This window comes from Mandrillus leucophaeus, unplaced genomic scaffold (assembly GCF_000951045.1).
Source record: "Mandrillus leucophaeus isolate KB7577 unplaced genomic scaffold, Mleu.le_1.0 Scaffold72, whole genome shotgun sequence".
Taxonomy (NCBI): domain Eukaryota; kingdom Metazoa; phylum Chordata; class Mammalia; order Primates; family Cercopithecidae; genus Mandrillus; species Mandrillus leucophaeus.
The window spans coordinates 2,008,094-2,029,753 of record NW_012107808.1 but is presented as its reverse complement, the minus strand read 5'-3'; the positions used below and the strand labels follow the sequence as shown (position 1 = coordinate 2,029,753).

The following is a 21,660-nucleotide window of genomic DNA, read 5'->3' as shown; positions in this document are numbered from 1 at the left end:
TGGAGCTAGAGTAGGTAATTTGTGTGGTCAGTAGTTGCTGGAGAAAGCAAATTCAACCGTGTTTTTCATCAGCAAGCAGGAAACCAATTAAGACAACTGGCAGTATTAATTTGGAGAGTTTTTAGAACCCAGTAGTTTCCCACAGGATAGAAATGTCTTGGGAAATCAAAGCTCGTAACAGTTTTTTTAACTGGGGGTGTTGTGGTATGGTGGTCTAAGGGTAGTGATTGTGAGATTGGCTGTTTATCCTGTGTTCCGTAGTTTGGGTCTTATGAATGAAAGTAAGCAGTGGAGGAATGTATAGTATTTGAGAAATAAGTACATCCACACATGAACGCTTTTCTTGCTCCCAGATTCTTGTTGAAAGGTGTAACAGTTGGATTTATGATTCTATATTTTGATAGCGCTTCACGTTTGCCAGCATTTGTTATTGAGTGTTTTTATGCATGGGTGTGTGTTTTGGCGTTTATTATTCCTGTTCCCATGTGGGGCCCTGTGGTCTTGTGGAGCCAGGCGTGGATAGAGCCCTGGACTTGGGTCGGGAGGTCTGGGCTCTGATCTGGGCTCTGCCTGAGCTCTCTGGGATCCTGAGCAAGTTCTTTCATCCACCCGGGTCTCGGTGATCAGCAGTTCTTTTCTTTTAGAAAAGCACAGGGGAACAAGGGGCGGACCTGCTGAGTCTCGTGGTGTGGGAGAGAACCCCAGAGTTCAGGTGAGAGACCGCAGGGATTCCTGGTTGGCGGGGGGATCTTGGAAGTGACTGAGGAGCCTGCCCTGAATTTGGTGGGGGCGATCAGCCTGGACGGACAGAAGGAAGTCTGTGGGCCCTGCTCTTCTGCTCTTTGCCTGGTCAGCTGCACGAAGGGCCCAGAACAGAGGGCAGGGGAGGGTCAGGAGATGACAAGCTATTTCAGAAGAAGATCCTGAGGCCACCGTGGCCTGAGAGGCGCCGAGGCCGGCACAGAGCACTGGGCTTTGCAGTTGTTGTTCTGACCACTCACAGATGTAGAACTTGGGCAGAAGACTTGAATCCTCTGAGCCTCAGTTTTCTCATCTGTAAAATGAAGGGATAATCATAGCCATTCACAGAATTGTTGTAAAAATAACAGATAAAAACGAGCCCCTGGGACATAATATGGGGTCCACGAATCATTGTGGTGGTTGGTGGTTATTATTTTAAGGTGCCACAGGGTGCCAGCGAGGAGGGGCTCTTTGCAGGGTTGGGACAGTCCTGGCTGACGCCGGCCTCTGCTCTATAAATCATCCCTGTGGGACGCCCCCTCCCCCTGCCTGCCACCTCTCTTCCGGTTGGCTTTTCCGGACCCTCTGTGTACTGGGTTCAAGGCCTAAAAGGTACCTGAATGAGATTAGTTGATGTGCGCAAGCCTGCCAGCGGGGGTGGTTGAGGGCTACAGGCAGCTTGTTCCTTAGGGTGGGAGTTGCACGGGTGGCGGCAGCTTTTGGAGCATTTTGAGAGACATCCAGGTGTCAGGTCCCGCCAGGACACCGAGGCTGGCGGTTCGACCTGTTTGCACTTGCACTTCCTCACTGGTAACCTGGGCACAGGATCTCGGAGCTTTTGAGGGGTTCTGAGGAGGAAGTCCCTGGAATCACCCACTAGCAGCTTTGGGGCTTGTTCCTTGAGAAGGGCAAAGTCACAGTTTTGACACTTTATTGCCCTGGTCCAATGTATTGTATAATAAGCCCACTCATTTAACACTGGAATGGAGTGTGTGGGGAAAAAAGAGTTGGTACAAAACCCAAGCGGAGCCGTTCAGTGACGTCACAGGTTCTTCCTTCAGAAGGGGCCCAGGTGCCTGTCAGATGGCTGTTTCTGAAATGCTCGCTTTCTGAGCTGTGAGTGAGGGTGTGGAGAGAGAGGGGCCCATGCCTGTGTGTGGAGGGGACACACCTGCACTGGCCCTGCTCCTTGATCAGAGGATGCACCAGTGCCCGAAGGGAATCTGTGCCCCCAGGAGGCCACACTGGGCCCTGGGGCTGCGGGGGTCCGGAGCAAGTGCCCTGACCTCCCTTCCTGTGGGCTGCCTTCCTCTTCCTTTTTCCACTGCTTTCCCCCCTTCATCTCCCCACCTGTAATTCACCCAACAAGCCCTTAGCAGCTGGGGTTGGGGTGGGGTCTGTGCAGGCAGGAATATGTTGAATAGTGGGTTTCTGCCTGTAGAAAGCTCTGGGTCTGGGTCCAGGCTGACACTTTTCACAATAAGGTGTGTGGCCCAGGAGTCTTAAAACCTCAGCACAGTGTCTGGCCCACAGGCTGTTCTGCACTCTGAGGGATGCAGGGTGCCTTGTGCCATTCCCACTCCCAGCTGAGAGGTTGGGAGGAACCAGATGGACTGGGATCCATCAGGAGAGAAGCCAGAAGCATTTTCACACCGGCGGTCATGGCTACAGGGGGATGGCTACAGTGGATTTTTCAACCCACTGACCACATTTTGTGATTCTTGCAACAACTTAGAATTTTCGGCTGATGCTGAATGCTGGGGCTTTCCAGAAAAAGCTGTAGACTGTTAGAACAGGCACTTTGCTCTGTAAGGAGGCCTGTTTGTTCCAGAGTGTAAGCTGATTTGCATTGGCTCACAAAGCTGTCCACAGACCCTGCATGGGAGACACAACCAACACCCCCATGTGCCTGCTGGCACGCACTTGTGCCCCCCACCCCCCCGGCCTTGCCCCCTGGAAACCCTTGCTCCTCTCCCCTTGCCCTCTGTCCCCTTAGCCACACACACTCACGTTTTGATGAAATCGTCCTCTGTTCATGGATCTCACTAGGCCATAGGTCTTCAGTTTGCAAGACAGGAGACAAGCAACAAGGGTTTTAGGATAACCAGCACCCGACAAGGCACGTGCCCAGACAACTGTTCTGGCAAAAGAATGTCCTGCCATTGGACTCTGCAATGCCAGAATGCCACCAGTCTCCGGGTGGCCTCTTTGGGCTCAGATTTGGGGCAAATGAGAACGTGTTACCACCCTGGTGGAACGTAGGCATAGCCTTCAGATAGTTCTGTATTCATTTTAACCAGTAATGTTCTTTGCCTCTGTCTTTTTGGGAAGGTACCATTTACGTAGGTGATCTATACAAAGTCCTCTCCAGCAAGAGACGTTATTCAAAGACTGGGTTTTGTCTGGAACCAGTTTGTGGTCACAGAGTTAGCACCTGGTTTTTATTTGGTGCATGTGCTTTGAAAAGTACTTTATGTTTACTGCTTCACAACAGTCCTATGAGGTGGCTGTGCTGATGTCATCCCTTTTTATAAAATAGATGTGAAACCGCAGTGCAGACAGCTTAGTAACCTGTCCATGGCCACAGCGTTAGTGGAAGGTGGAGGCAGGATTTGAATACCTCTTACCTACTGAACTATATTGTCTCCTAATAGATAGTGCCCTGGAACATCCAAGTGATATTTGCCCACCCCCCAATTGCTGGGGTGTGATAGGTGTGGGGGGTGATACAGAAATAAAGTTATAGGGGTAGAACATTCTTTTTGACCAAGACACGAATTTGGACAGAGGGCTTTTGAAAGTGTGTAGAGAGAGCGTGCCATCGGGTCTTCAAAGGAAAAGAACTTTCTGTCGTTCATCAGTGAGCTAAATAATTGAGCCAAAGGATCGGAGTCAAAGCCTCAGGCTGTTTGGCCCCGCATAGTGGTCACACCATATTTAGATGTCTGCACCCACCTTTATCCAGGCCATTTGTATTTCTTGGCAGGAACCTGAGAACAGGCGTCACCTGGGATTGTAGTGTCTGAGGGTTGCAAAGTCTCAGCGCTGGAGGAGTTGAGTGATCACTCATCTGACCTTCCCTTCAAAGCAGGAGTACCCCTGTCCAGCACCCTCTTCTGTCTCAGTGGTTTCAGTGATGGGGAGACCCTGAGACTGAGTGGACCAGAGTTTTCCATCCTTCACTCCCAGTTCTCTGAGGTCACTAATAATTGATGTGAAATACATGCAGACATAAAAAACAAAAGCTAGAAAGCAACATTATGGGAAGTATTTATGATAAAAAGTGAAGATCTCTTCCTCCTTTTCCCAGGCTGGTCCCAGGGATGAATCTTGTGAATCTTGTTTTGTATATAGCTCATTCCATATTTTTTTTGTGCATATCAAAATATGTACACATGTAATTTTTAAAAAATGGGTTCGGCTGGGCACTGTGGCTCACACCTGTAATCCCAGCACTTTAGGAGGTTGAGATGGGCGGATTATGAGGTCAGGAGATCGAGATCATCCTGGCTAACATGGTGAAACCCTGTCTCTACTGAAAATACAAAAAAATTAGCTGGGCGTGGTAGCAGGTGCCTGTAGTCCCAGCTACTCAGGAGGCTGAGGCAGGAGAATGGCATGAACCCGGGAGGTGGAGCTTGCAGTGAGCCGAGATCGTGCCACTGCACTCCAGCCTGGGCGACAGAGTGAGACACCATCTCAAAACAAAACAAAACAAAACAAACAATAAAACCCCACAGTGGGTCCATGTTATGAGTATTTTTTTACCTGTTTTCATTCTATATGTACCTTTTCATGTTAATATTTATGGAGCTACTCTCTCCCATTTTATTAACAGCCTCATAATATTCCATTTTACAATGTGAATGGCCCATCATTTATTAAGCCAGAGTCATACAGATATTATTTCCAATTTTCCCTATTCCAATTAATGCTGCAGTTACTGTTTTTGTACATGGATCTTACTGTATTTGTAAGATCAGTTCCCAGCAGTATAGTTACTGTGGTTTGCCAACATGTGCCCCAAAAGATGGGCATTGCCACATTGCCTACCCCATTTATGACCCTGCTAGTAGTGAGTGTGGATGTCTGATTTTCCTACTTTTCACAGGCCATGGGGTTTTAATGAAATGCTTTGATTTTGGAACATCTGAAAGGCCTCTTTCGATTCCTGTATCTTTAATTATGAATGGGGTTGAATATCTCTCCCATGTATTACTGGCCAAATGTGAATTCTGTATACGTTTTGTCCATTTTTTCTTTTGAGCTGATCTGAGGCCATTTTAAACTGACCTTAGTCTTCTAGAGGTGGCTGGTGTTGGCAAAAATTGTGGGGTTAGGAAAGCTGTGGCGGGGGTTTTGAATTTTGGCAGTTCCAAGAAAGCAGCGTTTCTTGGCAATTTGTGAAGCCTGGAGGTGGATTCTGCCAATTTTGAAGTAAACGTGGAATTTTCTAATGTAATCGTGAGGCAAGAAACCACGTGACCTCTGTCACCTCATCCTGACAGTGTCAGCAGTGCTGTCCTTTCTGGAACTGTATGAAATTGTGGTCATGAATGCTTGGAGCTCGGCCGGCCGGCCATGTGCTGGAGTTCTACAGATGAGCTTAATTATGGGAACGCCCTCCTGTCCTGGGGCGGGGAGGGGGATGGGCAGGGTGGGAGTGGGCTGGAGGAGGAAATGCCTGTCGCTTTGCCACCCTGGAAGCTCACTGCTGGAGCTGCACATTTTCCCACCTGCCTAACATAGGCAGGCCTTTGGTGGCTGGACCCCAGGGCTGGCTGTTTTTGCTGTTTCATCACTTTCGTCAGGAAGTACTGAAAGGCCGTTAAAAGGCCTCTGACTTGCAGGGCCTCTGACCTGCTGGCCTTTTAAAGCATCTCCAGCTTTTCTAGTGAGTTTTTGTATTTTGGACAGGAATGTCTCACGAACCCTGGCATGCCAAGAAAGTCCCCAATTTCCCAGCAGGTAGTGATGGATGCAGAGCTGTGCTCTTCTGTTTAAGAAGCTCCTCAGGGCACTCTGGTCAGGACAGTTTAACCACAGGGACGCTGGTGGACTCAGTCAGTCCAGACCTGGCAGACGGCAGCAGCTGTCCGTGAGTGTATGCCAGTTACAGCAGGGCGTGGGCTGCTGCCCAGGTGGCCTTTCTGTCTGTGTTCCTTTCCCTGCATCACCCTGAGTCTGAGCCAGACTTCCTCTTTTGTCACAGGTAATTCATCACCCTTATCAACCGCCATAAGTATCAGTCCACAATGCTCTGAAAAGACTTCCTCTTTGCCGTTAGTGTAAATTACAGGAGGAAGCTAACACTTTATAAATCAATTTCATTTTCATGCAAGTCTTACTAGTCATTATACCATTTTGGGCACTTCTTAGGAGCTTTTTGTGTTTTTAAATGCTTTGGATGAAAATCCTCATTTGTCTCATAAACCTCCAAGGTGGATGTGATCTTGGTGAACACCAGTAACAGTGAGATGTTTGTGACTTTATCCGGTACTGGGCAGACCACAGATAGAGTCCTCAGATGCTGAGACACTGCCTGCAGTGTGCTCAGAGGAGGGCGGCTAGGCAGTGAGCAGGAAGCCCCAAAATAGTCCCTGTCAAGCCCAGCTGGGGAGCCGACAGTGCCTTCCCTAGAGGAAGGGTGCCAGGGATGGTCATTGAGCTGTTCGGACATGATCTGTTGGCCCCATCAGCAGCAGCCAGGTCTGTATCTGGGAGCTGTAATTTCCTGCTGATAACAGGAACATAGATAAGGGGGCCCCATCCCAGACTGATGTTGGCTTGGCTTTTGAATATTTAGGCTCCTTGGATGTGCCTTAAGCCCGCAGGTGCCCTTTACGCACCTGCCGTGAGGGCAGATGTGACCGAATGCATGTTTGCTCTCTGGGCAGTGAGTGGGTTTTAGGTAGCTTCTCTCCAGGAAATGATGAATCACTGGGAGCTGAGCAAGTGCCAGAGAAGTCTTCAATCACAGACTGAACCCAGGAGGGTGTTTCGGCCTTTCTAAGTCCTTAAGGGTTGTAGGGAAGGTTTTGAACTATGGCCTTTGACTTTACCTTCTGAGAGGCCCTGTCAGGGAGTGGTGATGCTGTGGGTGAGAACAGTTTTGAAGGTGTCACATCCAGGGCCAACCCTGAGGCTTGCTTCTGTAGCCACCTCCTACGGGAGGTTGTGACAATAATACGATTTTGCATGTGTTTTCCAGGAGCAAAGATCTTTCCAAACTAGTCATTGTGTTGACCACTGAGGATGACAGCCTGGTGGGCTCAGTCAGAGCCGTTGTGTTAATGCCCTGCTCCCACACACATAGCTGGTAAATGCCAGAGGATAACAGAGCCAGACCTTCTGACCCCAATTTTGTGTCATTTCTGCTTTTCAGTCTTACCCGTAGATGTCATGGCTGTTTATTTAAACTGTTCGCAGTACATTTTGTTGGGGAGCATTGTCTTACGAAATTTATGCTCTGGCAGAGAACAATTCCTGCTGTCTTCGTTTCTTCTGGTTTTTAAATTTTAGTGCTTTTCCCCCTCGTACCCTGACTTGCCAAGCTACTTTGAGGGTGGTGGGTGCCACTTGCTGTTTATACTCTGGAATGTCGTGATGGGACCAAAAAGAAAAGCTTCTTGCTTGAGATGAAGACTTGATTTCATGAAGTTGCTATGACCAGGTCACAGAATCTCAGCATCAAAGTGAGAGCCCCATCAGATTCTCGAATTACCTCTACAACCTCTTTGCCAAGGGGTGGTTTGGACTTTTTGAATGCACCTTTTGAGGGTGAGTTCACTCCCTCTAGTAAACGAGTTTTTGGAAGCTTAGATTGTGCCTTCTGCCCTGGATTTGAAACTGCCTCTCTGTAATTCAGACTTCAGTTATAATCTATGATGATGTCTCCAGCACCGGATGCCCTGTAAACACGTGCTCAATATGAGTTGACATTTAGAATTAGATGGTTGCCATCTGCTTTGCTAAAGCCACATGACTGGTTTGTCTTTACCTGGGCCTCCGCCACTGATGCTGGATTTATCCACCTTAGATGAGGAGGTAGTGCTGTGCAGAGGACAGCAGCAGAGACTAGGAGTCCATCCTGGGCTCCCCACTCTTCTCTATTCACTTTCTAGTCATGTTGGAATAAACCTGGTGCTCCTGGCTCCTCTTCAGAAATGGGGTGATGATGCTTACCCTGGAGTGCTTCCCAGGGTTGTTTAGAATCGGATCAGATGTGCTTACAACATATGAAGGAGTTTCATACATTTTATGGAATGTGGAGGTTCCTATGGCCTTTCCCCTGGGGCTTAGCAGTGATGTGTTAAGTGTTCTGAGCACAAACAAATAAGGGGCATTGGGAAAGGTCTGCGGGCTTTGGAGGATTCCTACCTCCAGAGGCTGACTCCCCTAGGCTGGACCTGTGGCTCCCCTGAGCACCCCAGGAAAACAAGGATCAGTCTCAGGGTCTGTATTGACAGGACAGACAACACTTTAACTTCAAACAGGCAATAGGATTTGTTTTCTCAGAGAGCCCCAAGTTCTGTTTCGTTCTGAGTGTCCTTTCAAAGGTAAGTCAAAGGTTAGCCTGTGCTGAAACCTGAGGTTGTTTTCAGCGATTCTCTTTCATTTGCTCCTGGCAGAGTTCCTCGTTGCTCTTTATGTGATGACCTGCCAACTCCTTCCTCATTAAAACACCAGGGGCTTGCACATGCCCCGCGTGGCCCCCGACAGCCCTAGGCCATCTGTGTCTCCTGGGTAAGTGGAGACCCCATCACAAAACACATCCACATCCTCCTGCCTGCTGCTGCTTCCATCCTGGTTTTGGCAAAATGGTCACCACAGGTCAATGAACTTGGCTTGAGCCTTGGTCCTTTGCTCTGGGACACCCACTGGTTCCCAATGTTTTAAGAGTAGGGCTGAGGGAGCTTGGATCCTCTATTTCCATTATATGGGAGGAAAAGCATTCTGAACGCAGAAAATACTTTCGCTTTTGGAAATCAGTCACCATATAGATTTAATGCAATTACATCATTCCAGAAATACCTAGCTTGGTACACAAATACATAGGATTAGACTCCTGGCAAGTATTGCAGAATGTCATCAAAGAAGATGTGGGAAGTTGTTAAAGAAAACATGGCCACATAGCACTGCAGACATCTCCTGGGCCCTGCGGTGGGGCAGGTACCGCGTCAGAAATGAGCAAGCCTCGTCCCTGTCCTCAAGGAGAGAAGACTCACTTCGTAGATAGATGTCTGTTCAACCACTTGACGAATGACAGTAATATTTATCAAGCTACTGCCCTGGGTGACTGGGCTGGAGGGCTGAGGAGGAGGTTGAGGCTGAAAGATAGCATCATGTGGGCGTGTGTATGAAGGGGTCGTATACCTGGACAGTGAGGGGAGGAAACGGGGGAGGCAGGTGGGAACCCAGATTTGAGGGTTAATTATTGTTCGACTCCTGCAAGACACTTAGTTCTTTTCTTTTTTCTTTTTTTTTTTTTTTTTTGAGACAGAGTCTTGCTCTGTCACCCAGGCTGGAGTGCAGTGGCGCCATCTCGGCTCACTGCAAGCTCTACCTCCTGGGTTCAAGCGACTCTCCTGCCTCGGCCTCCTGAGTAACTGGGACTACAGGTGTGTGCCACCATGCCTGCCTAATTTTTTGTATTTTTAGTAGAGATGTGGTTTCACCATGTTAGCCAGGATGGTCCCTATCTCCTGACCTCATCATCTACCCGCCTCGGCCTCCCGAAGTGATGGGATCACAGGCGTGAGCCACTGTGTCTGGCCACTTAGTTCTAAAAGAAGCGAGAGTAGGAAGAAAAGTACAAGTGAGAAAGACTGAACGAAAACGGGGATTGTAAGAGTGCATTTATTGAGACAGTTTTGCATTTGCATTTGCTCGGCCGGTCTTGTATATCATTAGATGTTGCTTACCATGATACCATTTCATTTCCAAGGAGCAAACCCACAATAGGAAAAGGGAGCCACTGTTATGTCCCAGATAACGTGCCTTAGGTAATGTTCTAGTTGAAGGAACTAGAAAGGGAATTAAAATCACTTCTATTTACTTGCGTAATAAATGAGTGGAACAGCAGATTCCTGAATCGTCCATTAAGGGGCGTGGCCTAAAATCATTCAAATCCCTTTATTTATTTATTTATTTATTTATTTATTTATTTATTTGAGATGGTGTCTTACTCTGTCGCCCAGACTGGAGTTCAATGATGTGATCTTGGCCCACTGCAACCTCTGCCTCCTGGGTTCCAGCGATTCTCCTTCCTCAGCCTTCTGAGTAGCTAGGATTAAAGGCATCATGCTAATTTTTGTATTTTTGTAGAGATGGAGTTTCACCGTGTTGGCCAGGCTGGTTTCGAATTCCTGACCTCAGGTAATCCGCCAGCCTCGGCCTCCCAATGTTCTGGGATTATAGGCATGAGTGCCCAGCCCCCATATGCGTTTTTAATAATCAATGCTATTCGAGTTGAGCTTGCTATTTATTGTTAATGTCATAAGTAGAATTCTAAGTGGAATATGCTTGTAGATGTTTATGTTCTTTGGTATATTATCTATTTGGTTCTAACATAAAAACAGTTTCTAACCCAGAGATGTCTGGAAAGATGGTATTCCAATGGGATGTAATAACCTCAGAAAATTTATATTATTTCAGAAGGTCAAGCTAGAAGATGTCACATTCAAAAAACTTACATTTCTTAACCTTTGAGCTTTTCTGAAAATCCACACTTAGAGAACCCCAGTCTTGCCAAAGGATATTTGTAAGATTTGGCTGAGTTCTCCGTCAAAAACATTTGAACTAGGGGTTGTGGAATCCTGTTTCGAGTGGTAAATAAAATCCTGTCAGGTGAAGCTGCTATATCCTGCCAAATTTTAAGATTAAAATCAGTAAGTTTAAAAGGAATTTGGTATGGGGTGAGTGAATAGCAGGCATCTGAAAGCCACTGGAAATTGAAGCGTTCCGTTTGGTCCTCTGCAGGTTTTGTTTTTGTTTATTGTTGTTTGTCACCCTTGAAATAATTAAGATACTTTCTTCTATAAAGCAGATATTCCCCTCACTGCTTGGTCACGTGTTTTAGCAGACAGCAGGAAACCAACACCAAAGACAGTCATGAGATTAACGGGCAGGTATAGGGAGGTGGGTTGATTGGCTGGTTTTGTCTGGCTTCTTCAGGTAAGTTAGCTTCTTCCTTGAACCTTTTACTCAAAACATAACTGAAAGTAAAATTTGGGAATTTATGCTCAGCTGGTTTATTCTTGTATTCTTTAAACATCTGTCCAGGATTTATTTAGAAGAAAGCTTGGAGGAAGGGCAGAGAAAGAAGAGCCTGACTGCCTCTAACCTGCCAGCACCCCTCCAGGCAACAGGTGCCTGGAGTGACCGGGCCCACCCGGTGCCTTAAAGGGCATGGTGCCTCCTGGGAGAGGGATTGCCCCCTCCACCCCAAGTTCTCTTTCAAAGAAATTACTTAACCAAATGATATCCTGGCTTCCTGAAATGAGTTCTGGTTAATACAATATTCTCGCTCCCCAATTCTTTTTTTTTTTTTTTTTTTGAGATGGAGTCTCGCTCTGTCGCCCAGGCTGGAGTGCAGTGGTGCGATCTCTGCTCACTGCAAGCTCCGCCTCCTGGGTTCACGGCATTCTCCTGCCTCAGCCTCCCCAGTAGATGGGACTACAGGCGCCGCCACCACACTCGATTAATTTTTTTGTATTTTTTTGTATTTGTGAGACTGGGTTTCACCATGTTAGCCAGTATGGTCTCCATCTCTGAGCTGGTGATCCGCCCGCCTCGGCCTCCCAAAGTGCTGGGATTACAGGAGTAAGCTACCGCACCTGGCCTCTCCCCAGTTCTTAAAAAAAATGTTAATTGTGATAAAATACACATAACATAAAGTTTGCCATTTTAACCATCTGTAAGTGTATGGTTCAGTGGCAAAATGGAAACCCTGTACCTATTAAACACACACTGACTCCCTATTTTCCACTTCTCCCCAGCCCCTGGTAATCACTCTTTCTGTTTCTATGAGTTTGTCTGCCTAAGGTAGCTCATATAGGTAGAAACATACAGCATTTGTCCTTTTGTGACTGGCCTATTTCACTTAACCTACTGCCCTCAAGGTTCATCCACACAATAGCATGTATCAGAATTTCCTTTCTTTTTAAAGCTCAGTAATAGTCCATGATATGGATAGACCACATTTTGCTTTTCCATTCAACTGTCACCCTGGGTTTGCTGCCTCCTTTTGGCTACTGTGAATAATGCTGCCACGAACATGGGTGTGCCAATATCTTTTCGAGACCTTCTTTCAGTTTTTTTGGATATATACCCAGGACTGGAATGGCTGGATCATAAGCTAATTTTATTTTTATTTTTTTGATGAATTCAGACTATTTTCTGAAGCGGCTGCACATTTTACATTCCCGCCAGCAGTGCACAAGAGTTCCAGTTTCTCCATATCCTTGCCAACACTTGTTATATTCTGTTTTTTTTTTTTTTTAAAATAGTAGTCATCTTAATAGATGTGAGGTGGTGGTATTCACCCTTTTAAAAACTTTCAGTGCTTGGTTGTTAAGGCAGGCCCAGGGTGTAGATGTTGAGTTCCTAGGAACAGACAACAGATTGCCAGGTGGAGCCCGTGACCCTGTCACTTGTTGAGAATTATTGAGAAGATTTCCTGCTTTCAAATTGAGGTATTTTCAGATTTGCAAAGAAGTTATTCAATAGGGGGGACTGCTAAAGATATCACAGCACCATTAATCTAAGCTAAAGCCACAGCTGGGGATATCAAAGCACCTTCTGGTTATTTGTGGTAGGAAAATACTCCAGACCAATCCAGTGGGAAGGTCACAGAGGAAATTGGAGTCTTGGCTCTGTCTTTGCCATGGAGAGAGCTTTGCTAAGTCACTTCCCATTTCTGGGCTTACTTTTAAAAAATGAGGTTGTTGGAACAACAACTAAGGATCCTTCTCGCTTCCAAATTCTTGGATTCTGAGCAGTAACCTTGAGTTTGCTCACTGAAGAGGGGCAAGGATGCTTGTTCTTGAGAACAAGAGAGCAGAGCAACAATTAAATTATTAAAGATGCCTCTTCAGTTGCTAAGAACTAAGGAGTGCAGCCTTTGTCTTGGAACAGATAGAGCTGGAATTAGACCTTGCACGTCACCCAGGCCAACATGCCCCCCTTTGCAGAGGAGAGGCTAGGATGCAGAGATGTGGTAATGCTATCCAGTTATGAGCTTTCTCTTTCTTACGAGTAAAAAAGTATCAACAGTAGTTCTTAGATGTGCTGGCCTGGGGTTGGGGCCTCACTGCTGGGGAGTTGGTCTCATTCGGTGACAAACAGCTCACCTGCAAGGGTGATGAAGGCAAAGAGATGGGGAACATGAGAAGGGGCTTCACAGAACCGAAAGAGAGGTCACTTCAAAATCCAAAGACCTGGATTCCAGTCTGGTGAAACTGGGCGTGTCAGTCCAGACAGCCTCTCTTCACCAGCCCTGCAATCTTCATTGCACTTTGGCTGTCTTCTGGTTTTACCATCTGAAAGGCTGCATTCCTACAGGGTATCGTGAGAGTCAGCAGGAGATAATGTATGTGAAAGAAATTGTACAAAGATGTTATTAATACTGCTTGCACGTAGTTTTAGAGTTAGAGGGTTACCTCTCTTACCAAACACATGTTAAAATCTAAGTTCAACATGGAAGGAATAAGAAGTATCAGGGTTATAAAGAATCATTTCTTATATTGTACATCTTTTCAGGAAGCATCCCACCGCACCTTTTTTGCATGAAGTTAAACCCGCACCACTCGTAAACTTAGAGAAATGTGTGTTTTGATGTTTATATATATGTGACATATTAGCAGGACAGATGAAGGGGGAGCTGGGCTCTGGCGTTTACCCCCAGGTGAAAAGGAAGGCAGATGTGTGTTCCTCCCTGAGTGTGTTTGCTAAGGGCTGGGCTTGTGTCCTCCGTTGAGAGAGGAGGTGTATCAGTGCAGAGAGCTTCATTTAAAATTGTAAGATGCACCGGGGAGGGCTTCTTGCATTCTTTCCTTTGTAGGTATCATTCATGACTTTCGGTTCTCTGGCCTGTTCTAAATTAGAATTAAATCCACAGTTCTTACTAGCCCCTGCATGCAGGGGATTTGACCACTTCTGAGCGTCATTTGCAAATGGGTGTGCTGATCTCACTTTTGCTTATTTCATAGGAGTTGGGGTAAGATATACAAAAGGTATATTTTGTTTTTTTAACTTGAAAGACCAAAGCTTTATCCTTGGCCTTAAGAATGTAGCTCATAAAAGAACAAACAAACCATACAATTTCCTCTACTCTCATACACACTTCTGACACCAAACCTGTGTGTGTCTCTTCCACACCAAGCAGTTCTCCAGCTCTCGAGCACACCAACGGGGTGCCTATAATTGAATTCATTCCAGACACCGTCTACCTGGAGTTAGCATCAGATTCCACAGGCTAAGGGCTCATCCCCACAAGCTGTCCCTCACTTCAGATGCCAGTCAGTCTGGGCCTCCTGTGCGTCTGCCTGACTGGCTATAAATCAGGGGTTCCCATGACCACCTCCTTGGGTTCATTCCTTTGTGAATCGGCTCACGGAACTCAGGGAAACAGTTTACTGATCGCCACTGGTTTGTTGTAAAGGATAAAACTCCGGAGCAGCCAGGTGGAAGGGTGGAAGGGTGCACAGGGCAGGGTGGTGGGGTGGCAGTGGTGCTTCCATGCCCTCTCCAGCACCCCAGCCTCCCAGCACTGCCACACGTTCGCCAACCCGGAAGCTCTCTGAGCCCCTTTCTTTCGGGTTCTATGGAGGCTTCATTACACAGGCGAGATTGATTCACTCATCGGCCATTGATTACACTTAATCTCCCTCCCCTCCCCCTCCCTGGAGGTTGGGGATGCGGTGGGGGGTGGGGAGTGGCTGAAGGCACCAACGCTTATCACAGATAGTTCCTCTGGCAGCTGGCCCAGCCCCCATCCTCCGAGAGTCCTCTGATTAAACTTTGGTGTGGTCCAAGGGGGCTTATCTTGAGTGAGGAAAGACGCTCCTTTCACCAGAGCAATAAAGCTCTGGAGCTAAGGGGCTGTTTCAGGAGCAGGGGAAGAAAGCGAAATATCATAACAAAAGACATTCCTAGAAATTATAAGGGGTTTAGGAGTTCTGGCTGGGATCTGGGGATGAAGACCAAAATATATATTTCCTTTTACATCATAATATCACGGCGCCACTGAATGGTAGGAAAAGCTCCCAGAACCAACCTGTCTACACGGCAGGTTTGTGAGCCACAGGTTCACACACGTGGTGTTTCCTGGAGTCTGTAGGTGAGCTGAGGTGGGAGTGTTGTCTGTGTGGTCACATGTGTCCTGGGATAGTCGCCTTGAAGAATGGCAGCAGTGTGGACCAGGAGGAGGGGTGAGGTCTCGGGGTGGACTGGACGTTACGTCGTGCAAATCCTTCCTGTTGGGGCGGTATTTGCAACCACGTGGCTTCACGAATCCACCAAAGCATCAGGTGAATAAATGGGAGAGGAGAAGAGAGTCTGGGACTCAGCCTTGGAGTATAAGTCAGAGCTGGAAAGAAGAGACTCCCGAGACTGGACAACCACCAGGAGGTGCCACGTCCCTGAAGGGCCAGAGGAGGGTTGATGGTGTGACCCTCGAAGCTGAGCAAGGAGTGGAGAGAGGAGGGCTGGAGGACTCCTGCCTGCCATGACCCAGTCCAGGGATAAGATGTGACTGCCATGGGCCAGTCAAGACCAGCGGTTAGGACAGCAGGGCACAGTGACGGCAGAAGGATGGGAGCTGAGAGCTGAGTAGAGTGGACAGTGATGTGGGCAGGCGTGGACTGCACCAGGTGGTCAGGGATCCGGAGCTACGAAAAGAAGGCCAGAGCACAGTGGTGGCTCGCAGTCCAGCTGCCTTGAACCCAGAATATCTCTTGACCTGTCCCTATCCCTCTTGTTTCTTCTGTCTCTACCTCCTTTCCAGGCGGGAAATCATTTCTCTCCTAGCCTTCCTGCCATCAAGTTTTTTTCTTGCCAGTCTTTACATTGTTATGGTGATGCTTTTGCTAAATCTTGAATCAAAGTGTCATTTTGTTCCAGAATCGGATGGCCTCACACAGCAGAACCCGCATCTCCTGGCACGGTTTCCCACTCTCCATCCTTCCCTTCTGCACATTCTCTGTTCTGGGCACAGCTCCCTCTTCCAGTCTGGTAGTTTAAGCTTCCATGCTTCTGCATGAACCTCTCACTGTCCCGCAGTACCCTGTCCACCTTCTCATCTGACATCTGAGATGTCCTCCTCCAAGCCCGCCTCCAGCGCCAGCTCCTCTGATGCACCTTCTTTCCTTGATCATAACTCCCTTAGTGTTTACTTAAAACAAATTCAGCGACACTGATATTTATTTTAGTTTGTGTGTGCGTGTGTGTGTGCGCGTGCGTGCTACTGCACTCCAGTCACACTCAGCTCACTGCAACCTCCACCTCCTGGGTTCAAGTGATCCTCCTACCTCAGCCTCTCAAGTAGCTGGGACTACAGGTACGCACCACCACGCACAGCTAATTTTTGTGTTTTTAGTAGAGATGGGATTTTGCCATGTTGTTCAGGCTGATCTCAAACTCCTGGGCTCAAGCCATGTACCTGTCTCATTCTCCCAAAGTGCTGGGATTATAGGCATGAGCTACTATGCCCTGCTAGTTCCTTGTATATTACCTCTGTTTCCTTCACGAGCCTGTGAGTCCCTCCAGGGGACAGGACTTTCTTCTTTATCTCTGTGTTGTGGCCCCAGGCCCTGTAGAGGAGATGGCCTGAATGTTTGCTGAGTGGATTGTAGTTGATAGCCGGCCAGCAGCCCAGAGCGCTGGTGTTCCCTGCGCTGGAGAGCAGTGGAGAGAAGTCAGACACACAGGCAAAGGCCACATGGAGATTGTCACAAACAAAAATCCTTCATTTCCCTTCTCCAGTAAAAACAGTCATTTGTTTTTCAACTAATATCAAGTAGCTACTGTGATTGGCATGGTGGGGGATCCTAAGCTGTATGAAATAGTCTCTTTCCTCTACAGTCTTGAGATTTAGTGTGCAAAACCTGTCCATCATGACAGAAGAAGGGGCAGGTGGCAGTGGTCCTAAGGACAATATAAACAAGCTTCATGGGACTGCAGAGGAGACAGGGCCCGGGACAACTGAGATTAGATGTCATGGGGTCAAGGCTGTCTGTGCTGGACTCTGGCAGAGTAGAGACTGGTGGGCTTGCTGTGGGAGTTGGGGTGATGGGCCGTGATGGGCCATGATGGGCCGTGATGGGCCATGATGGGCCGTGATGGACCCTGATGGGCCGTGATGGGCCATGATGGGCCGTGATGGGCCATGATGGGCCGTGATGGAGTGTGATGGACCCTGATGGGCCGTGATGGGCTGTGATGAACCCTGGTGGGCCGTGATGGGCCGTGATGGGCCGTGATGGGCCCTGATGGGCTGTAATGGGCCATGATGGACCCGGATGGGCCATGGGGGTGGACGGAGCATATTCCAGAAACGAGATGAGCTGAAAGTTGAGTGTGTAATCTATGTTTTTAAAATGGTGAGTAGTTCGTTTTGATTGGCTCTTCCTTTGATTAATTGTGTGTCTGTGTGTGTGTTTTTTGTCTGTTTTCCAGGCACAGACCATGAATTACGTGGGGCAGTTAGCCGGCCAGGTGTTTGTCACCGTGAAGGAGCTCTACAAGGGGCTGAACCCCGCCACGCTCTCGGGGTGCATTGACATCATTGTCATCCGCCAGCCCAATGGAAACCTCCAATGCTCCCCTTTCCACGTCCGCTTTGGGAAGATGGGCGTCCTGCGCTCCCGAGAGAAAGTGGTGAGCTCTCAGGGCACGGGGACCTGGCACTGGCTCTCCTTAGAGAATGCCCTTGCACTCTGGTGATGCCACCTGTCTTGTACTCTCAGACCCAGAGTTTCAGGTCTCCGTTGGAAATGGTCAGTCATGGAACTGACAGTGACTAATTGAAATTATTCTAGTTAGCATGGCTGTGTAAATTAAAGTGCCGTGGCACACACCACTGTTTATTAAGCTCCTGTATCTGTGGGTCAGGAATTCAGGCAGAGCACAGTGAGATGGTTTTTCTCTGCTCTCTGGGGCCTTAGCTGGAAAGGTCAAAGGCTGAGGGCTGGAATCATCTGAACACTCACATTCTTTGTGACCGATGGTTGATTCTGGCTCTTGGCTGGGCTCTTTGCTGAGGCTGTTGGTCATACCAACTACCCATGGCCTCTCCACGTGGCCAGGGCACCCCATAACACAGTGGCAGTGGTGAGGTGAGCATCTTGAGAGGGAGGAAGCCAGGCAGATGCTGGATCTTCTTATGGCCTAGCCTTGCAAGCCACATGGCATCACCTCTGCTGTGCTCTACTGGTTGGGACCATCACAAGCCTGCCTGGGCTCAAGGGGAGGAGAAATAGGCTTTTCTTGGTGGTGTCAATGGAAGAAGGATAAAGTTCATACATTTGGAGAGAACTAGGTCGTTGCTTTGCCTGCTGGGTGGCCAATTCTGACAGGCTGGGAAGTGTAGCCTCCCGCCAGAAGCAGAAACAGATGCTTTGAAGGAGGGGCAAAGAGACCAGGGATTTCTGGGATCACAGAATCTACATATTTAATAAGCCACAGGACGGGGGTCACGAGTGTTCAGGAGAGGAAAACATGCACATGTGCAGCTGAGCTTCATGCCTCTCCATGGGACCCATGTTCAAAACATGATGGCACTAGCACCAGCCAAGGGTGGAGTTTTCTGGTGTCTGACATCAAAGGGTGGAGCAGAGGAAGGGAAAACCCTCAGGGCACATTCTCCCTAGATGGGTCAGGACTAGTTCCTGGGCTCTTATCAGGCCCAAGAAAAAAAAAAAAAAAAAAAAGGCAGAGCCACTTCTTTTGCTGATACCAGTGCAGAGTCTTTTGAAAGGGCTGGTTTCTGTTTGGCCCTTTTGAAATGGCGGTTACTGAGGTGGGGTATGAGGAAGCATGTCCTATCTGGCATTCCATCATGGCCTTGAACTCAGTTCTCAAGGTTTCCCTGGCATCTCCTTGACCGAGAGGGGGTCCATTCAGTCAGTTGTGAGCTTAGAGTTTTATTTCTAGTTTATTTTCAGGAGTGGCAAAGGTTCTGGAAGAGCAGGTAGGACCGGGATATTGATGTGGCCAGTTTTAGAAGACAATCTGCCACACAAATGGAAAGAAACAAATATTTACAAATAGACATTTCATGCCCCCACCTAATGTGGATTTTGGGATGATGTCTCATGATTCGTTCTTTGAGTTAAGTTCAAGTGGAAGCTCTTCCCTGAGTATGGGTGAAGGATCCCAGCCAATAGTTGGTGAGTTTTCCAGGGTGTAATTTCTAATGTCTGGGGCTGGGGAAGCTTTGATTGCAGCTTGAACTCTCACCAGCCGTGTGACCCTGGTCTGGTCACTCCTCTTGTCTGGCCTAGCTCCTCAGCCAAAAAAGGAGGAGCTAGACCAGGTGGTCTCAGAGGAATCTTTCTATTAGCTTACTACAGAAATAACTGCAGTTTTTGCCACTATTTTTAATAATTATAATGATGGCCAAAACCGCAATTATTTTTGCACCAACCTACTGCTTTGGGTTCCTTCTTTCCTGGTCACGGGCCTGCCGTCCCAAACCCAGAACTCCTCCAGTGCTCAAGTGACCGTTCCCTTGGATGGGACCGCCTGACTGAGACTGGGAGTTGTGCGGCACTTCAGGGTATATGTGACGACAGCGTATCCACAGAGACTTGGCTCTCTCCATGAGGTCTCCTGTTCTGGTGAAGGCAGCTCATTCTTTTCTTAACCATCTTTTCCCCTCAGGTTGACATAGAAATCAATGGGGAATCTGTGGATTTGCACATGAAATTGGGAGATAATGGAGAAGCATTTTTTGTTCAAGAAACAGATAATGATCAGGTAAGGAAGGCTGGGTGGTCAGGGTTACTTCCTAGTTTTGAGCTTTGAGCAATGGTTATCTGGAGACACCGCAGAAGTTTGTGCAAAGTAATACTGGCCCTGGCTGTGTGGACAATGGGGCAGAGAAAAGTGGGCGTTGATCTGTATGAGGGATTTGAGCCAGATGGCCTGGGGCTGTGCTGAGTCCACACAGACTCAGCTCTCCTGGCTGGCTTCAGTTTGCTGACTACTTCCCAGGAGACAGAGGGATGGACTTCACACATGGGCCTGGACCATTGTCAGAGGCGTACAGATTACACTGGTGTGTCAAATCTCAAATGCCCAGTGTTCTTTTATTAAGTGAGTGGCTGAATTACTTTAAAAAATATTTAAAAAATTTTAATAGCTTTATTGAGATATACGTCACATATATACTATTTACCCATTTCAAGTGTACACGTAGTGGTTTTAGTATATTTACAGACAGGTGCAACTATCACCACCAGTCAAATTTAGAACATTTTCATCACCCCCAAAAGAAACACCATACCCTTTAGATATCGCCTCCCCTATTCTCTACTCCCAACCCCTGAGTCCTAAGTTACCACTAGTCTTTCTATCTCTCATAGATTTCCTTATTCTGAACTTTTCAATGGAATTATAGTATCCCATCTTTTGTGCCTGTTTTTTTTGGTTAATGTTTCAAGTTCATCCAGGTTTTAGTATGTATCAATATTTTATTCCTTTTTATGGCTGAATAGTATTCCATTGTATCCATAGACCATGTCCATTCATCTGTTCCATTCATCATTACAGACAACTTGGATTGTTTCCACCTTTTAGCCATTGTAAACAATGCAGCTGTGGACATTTGTATACAAGTTTTTGTGTGGACACATGCATTTGATTTTTCTTGGTTATATACCTAGGAATGGCATTGCTGGGCCATGTGGTAACTTTACATTTAACCTCTGAGGAACTGCCAGACTGTGTTACAAAGCAACTGTTCCATTTTATATTCCCACCAACAGCACACAAAGAGTTCTGATGTGTCTATATCTTTGCCAATACTTTTCTGATTTTGTGATTCTAATCATTCTAGTGGATGTGAAGTGGTATCTCTTTATGGTTATGATTTGCATTTTCCTAATAACTAGTGGTGTCTGACGTCTTTTTATGCGCTTATTGGCCATTTCTGAATCTTTGGAGAAATGTCTATTCAGATCCTTTGCTAGTTTGTGTGTGTGTGTGTGTGTTGTTTTTCTTTTTCACTACTGCCATGTGTGCCTTCATTATATATTCTAGGTACAAGTCCCTTATCGGGTATATGATTTGTAAATATTTTCTTCCATTGCGTGGGTTCTCTTTTCACTTTCTTGATGGTGTCCTTTGCAACATGAAAGTTTTTAGTTTTAATGAAGTCTAATTTCTTTCTTTTTAAAGTTTGTGTTTACCTTTTTAATGTGTGCTGTTTTTTCTTTTGTTGTGCATGATTTTGGTGTCATATATATGTAAGAGTCCTTTGCCAAATCCAAGGTCGTGATTTATGGTTATGTTTTCTACTAAGACAAACCACGTCTTTAACTCTTTTGTTCACAGATGAGGAACCTTAAAGGGGTCTAATATAGGGGTTCCTGAATGAAATCGACTTGAACTAGTTCCTTTCCAGGAAGGCAGCCATGATTAAAAAGGAATGGCTCTTTATAGCTCCAGGTTTTAAAGCAAGTGTCCGTAATTGCAGCTTCGGGACAGAACAGTCCCAGGCACTGCCTCCATCCTGCCCACCCAGAAGGGTGGTGCCTGGGGAGGACCCAACATCTCCCCTTCCATGTTCTAGAGTAACCCTGTTGATACTGGGGATCCCTGCCCACCTGCTCTTCACCTCTCTTAGATGGGAAGACTCCGAAAATACTAATTGGTTCCTAATGGCCTTTGACAGAAACTCTTTCCACTGCATGTGGA

General features: G+C 47.2%; 1 protein-coding gene across 3 annotated transcripts in view; it reads left to right on the top strand.

Moving 5' to 3' along the window:
• Positions 1-21,660, top strand: part of LPIN1 (lipin 1) — a 159,122-nt gene that overhangs the window by 64,714 nt on the left and 72,748 nt on the right. For all 3 annotated transcript variants that reach the window (XM_011965275.1, XM_011965276.1, XM_011965277.1), the window contains exons 3-4: positions 17,419-17,619; positions 19,624-19,719. In XM_011965275.1, coding sequence (XP_011820665.1) covers positions 17,419-17,619; positions 19,624-19,719 — 297 coding nt within the window. The remainder of the gene's footprint in view (positions 1-17,418; positions 17,620-19,623; positions 19,720-21,660) is intronic.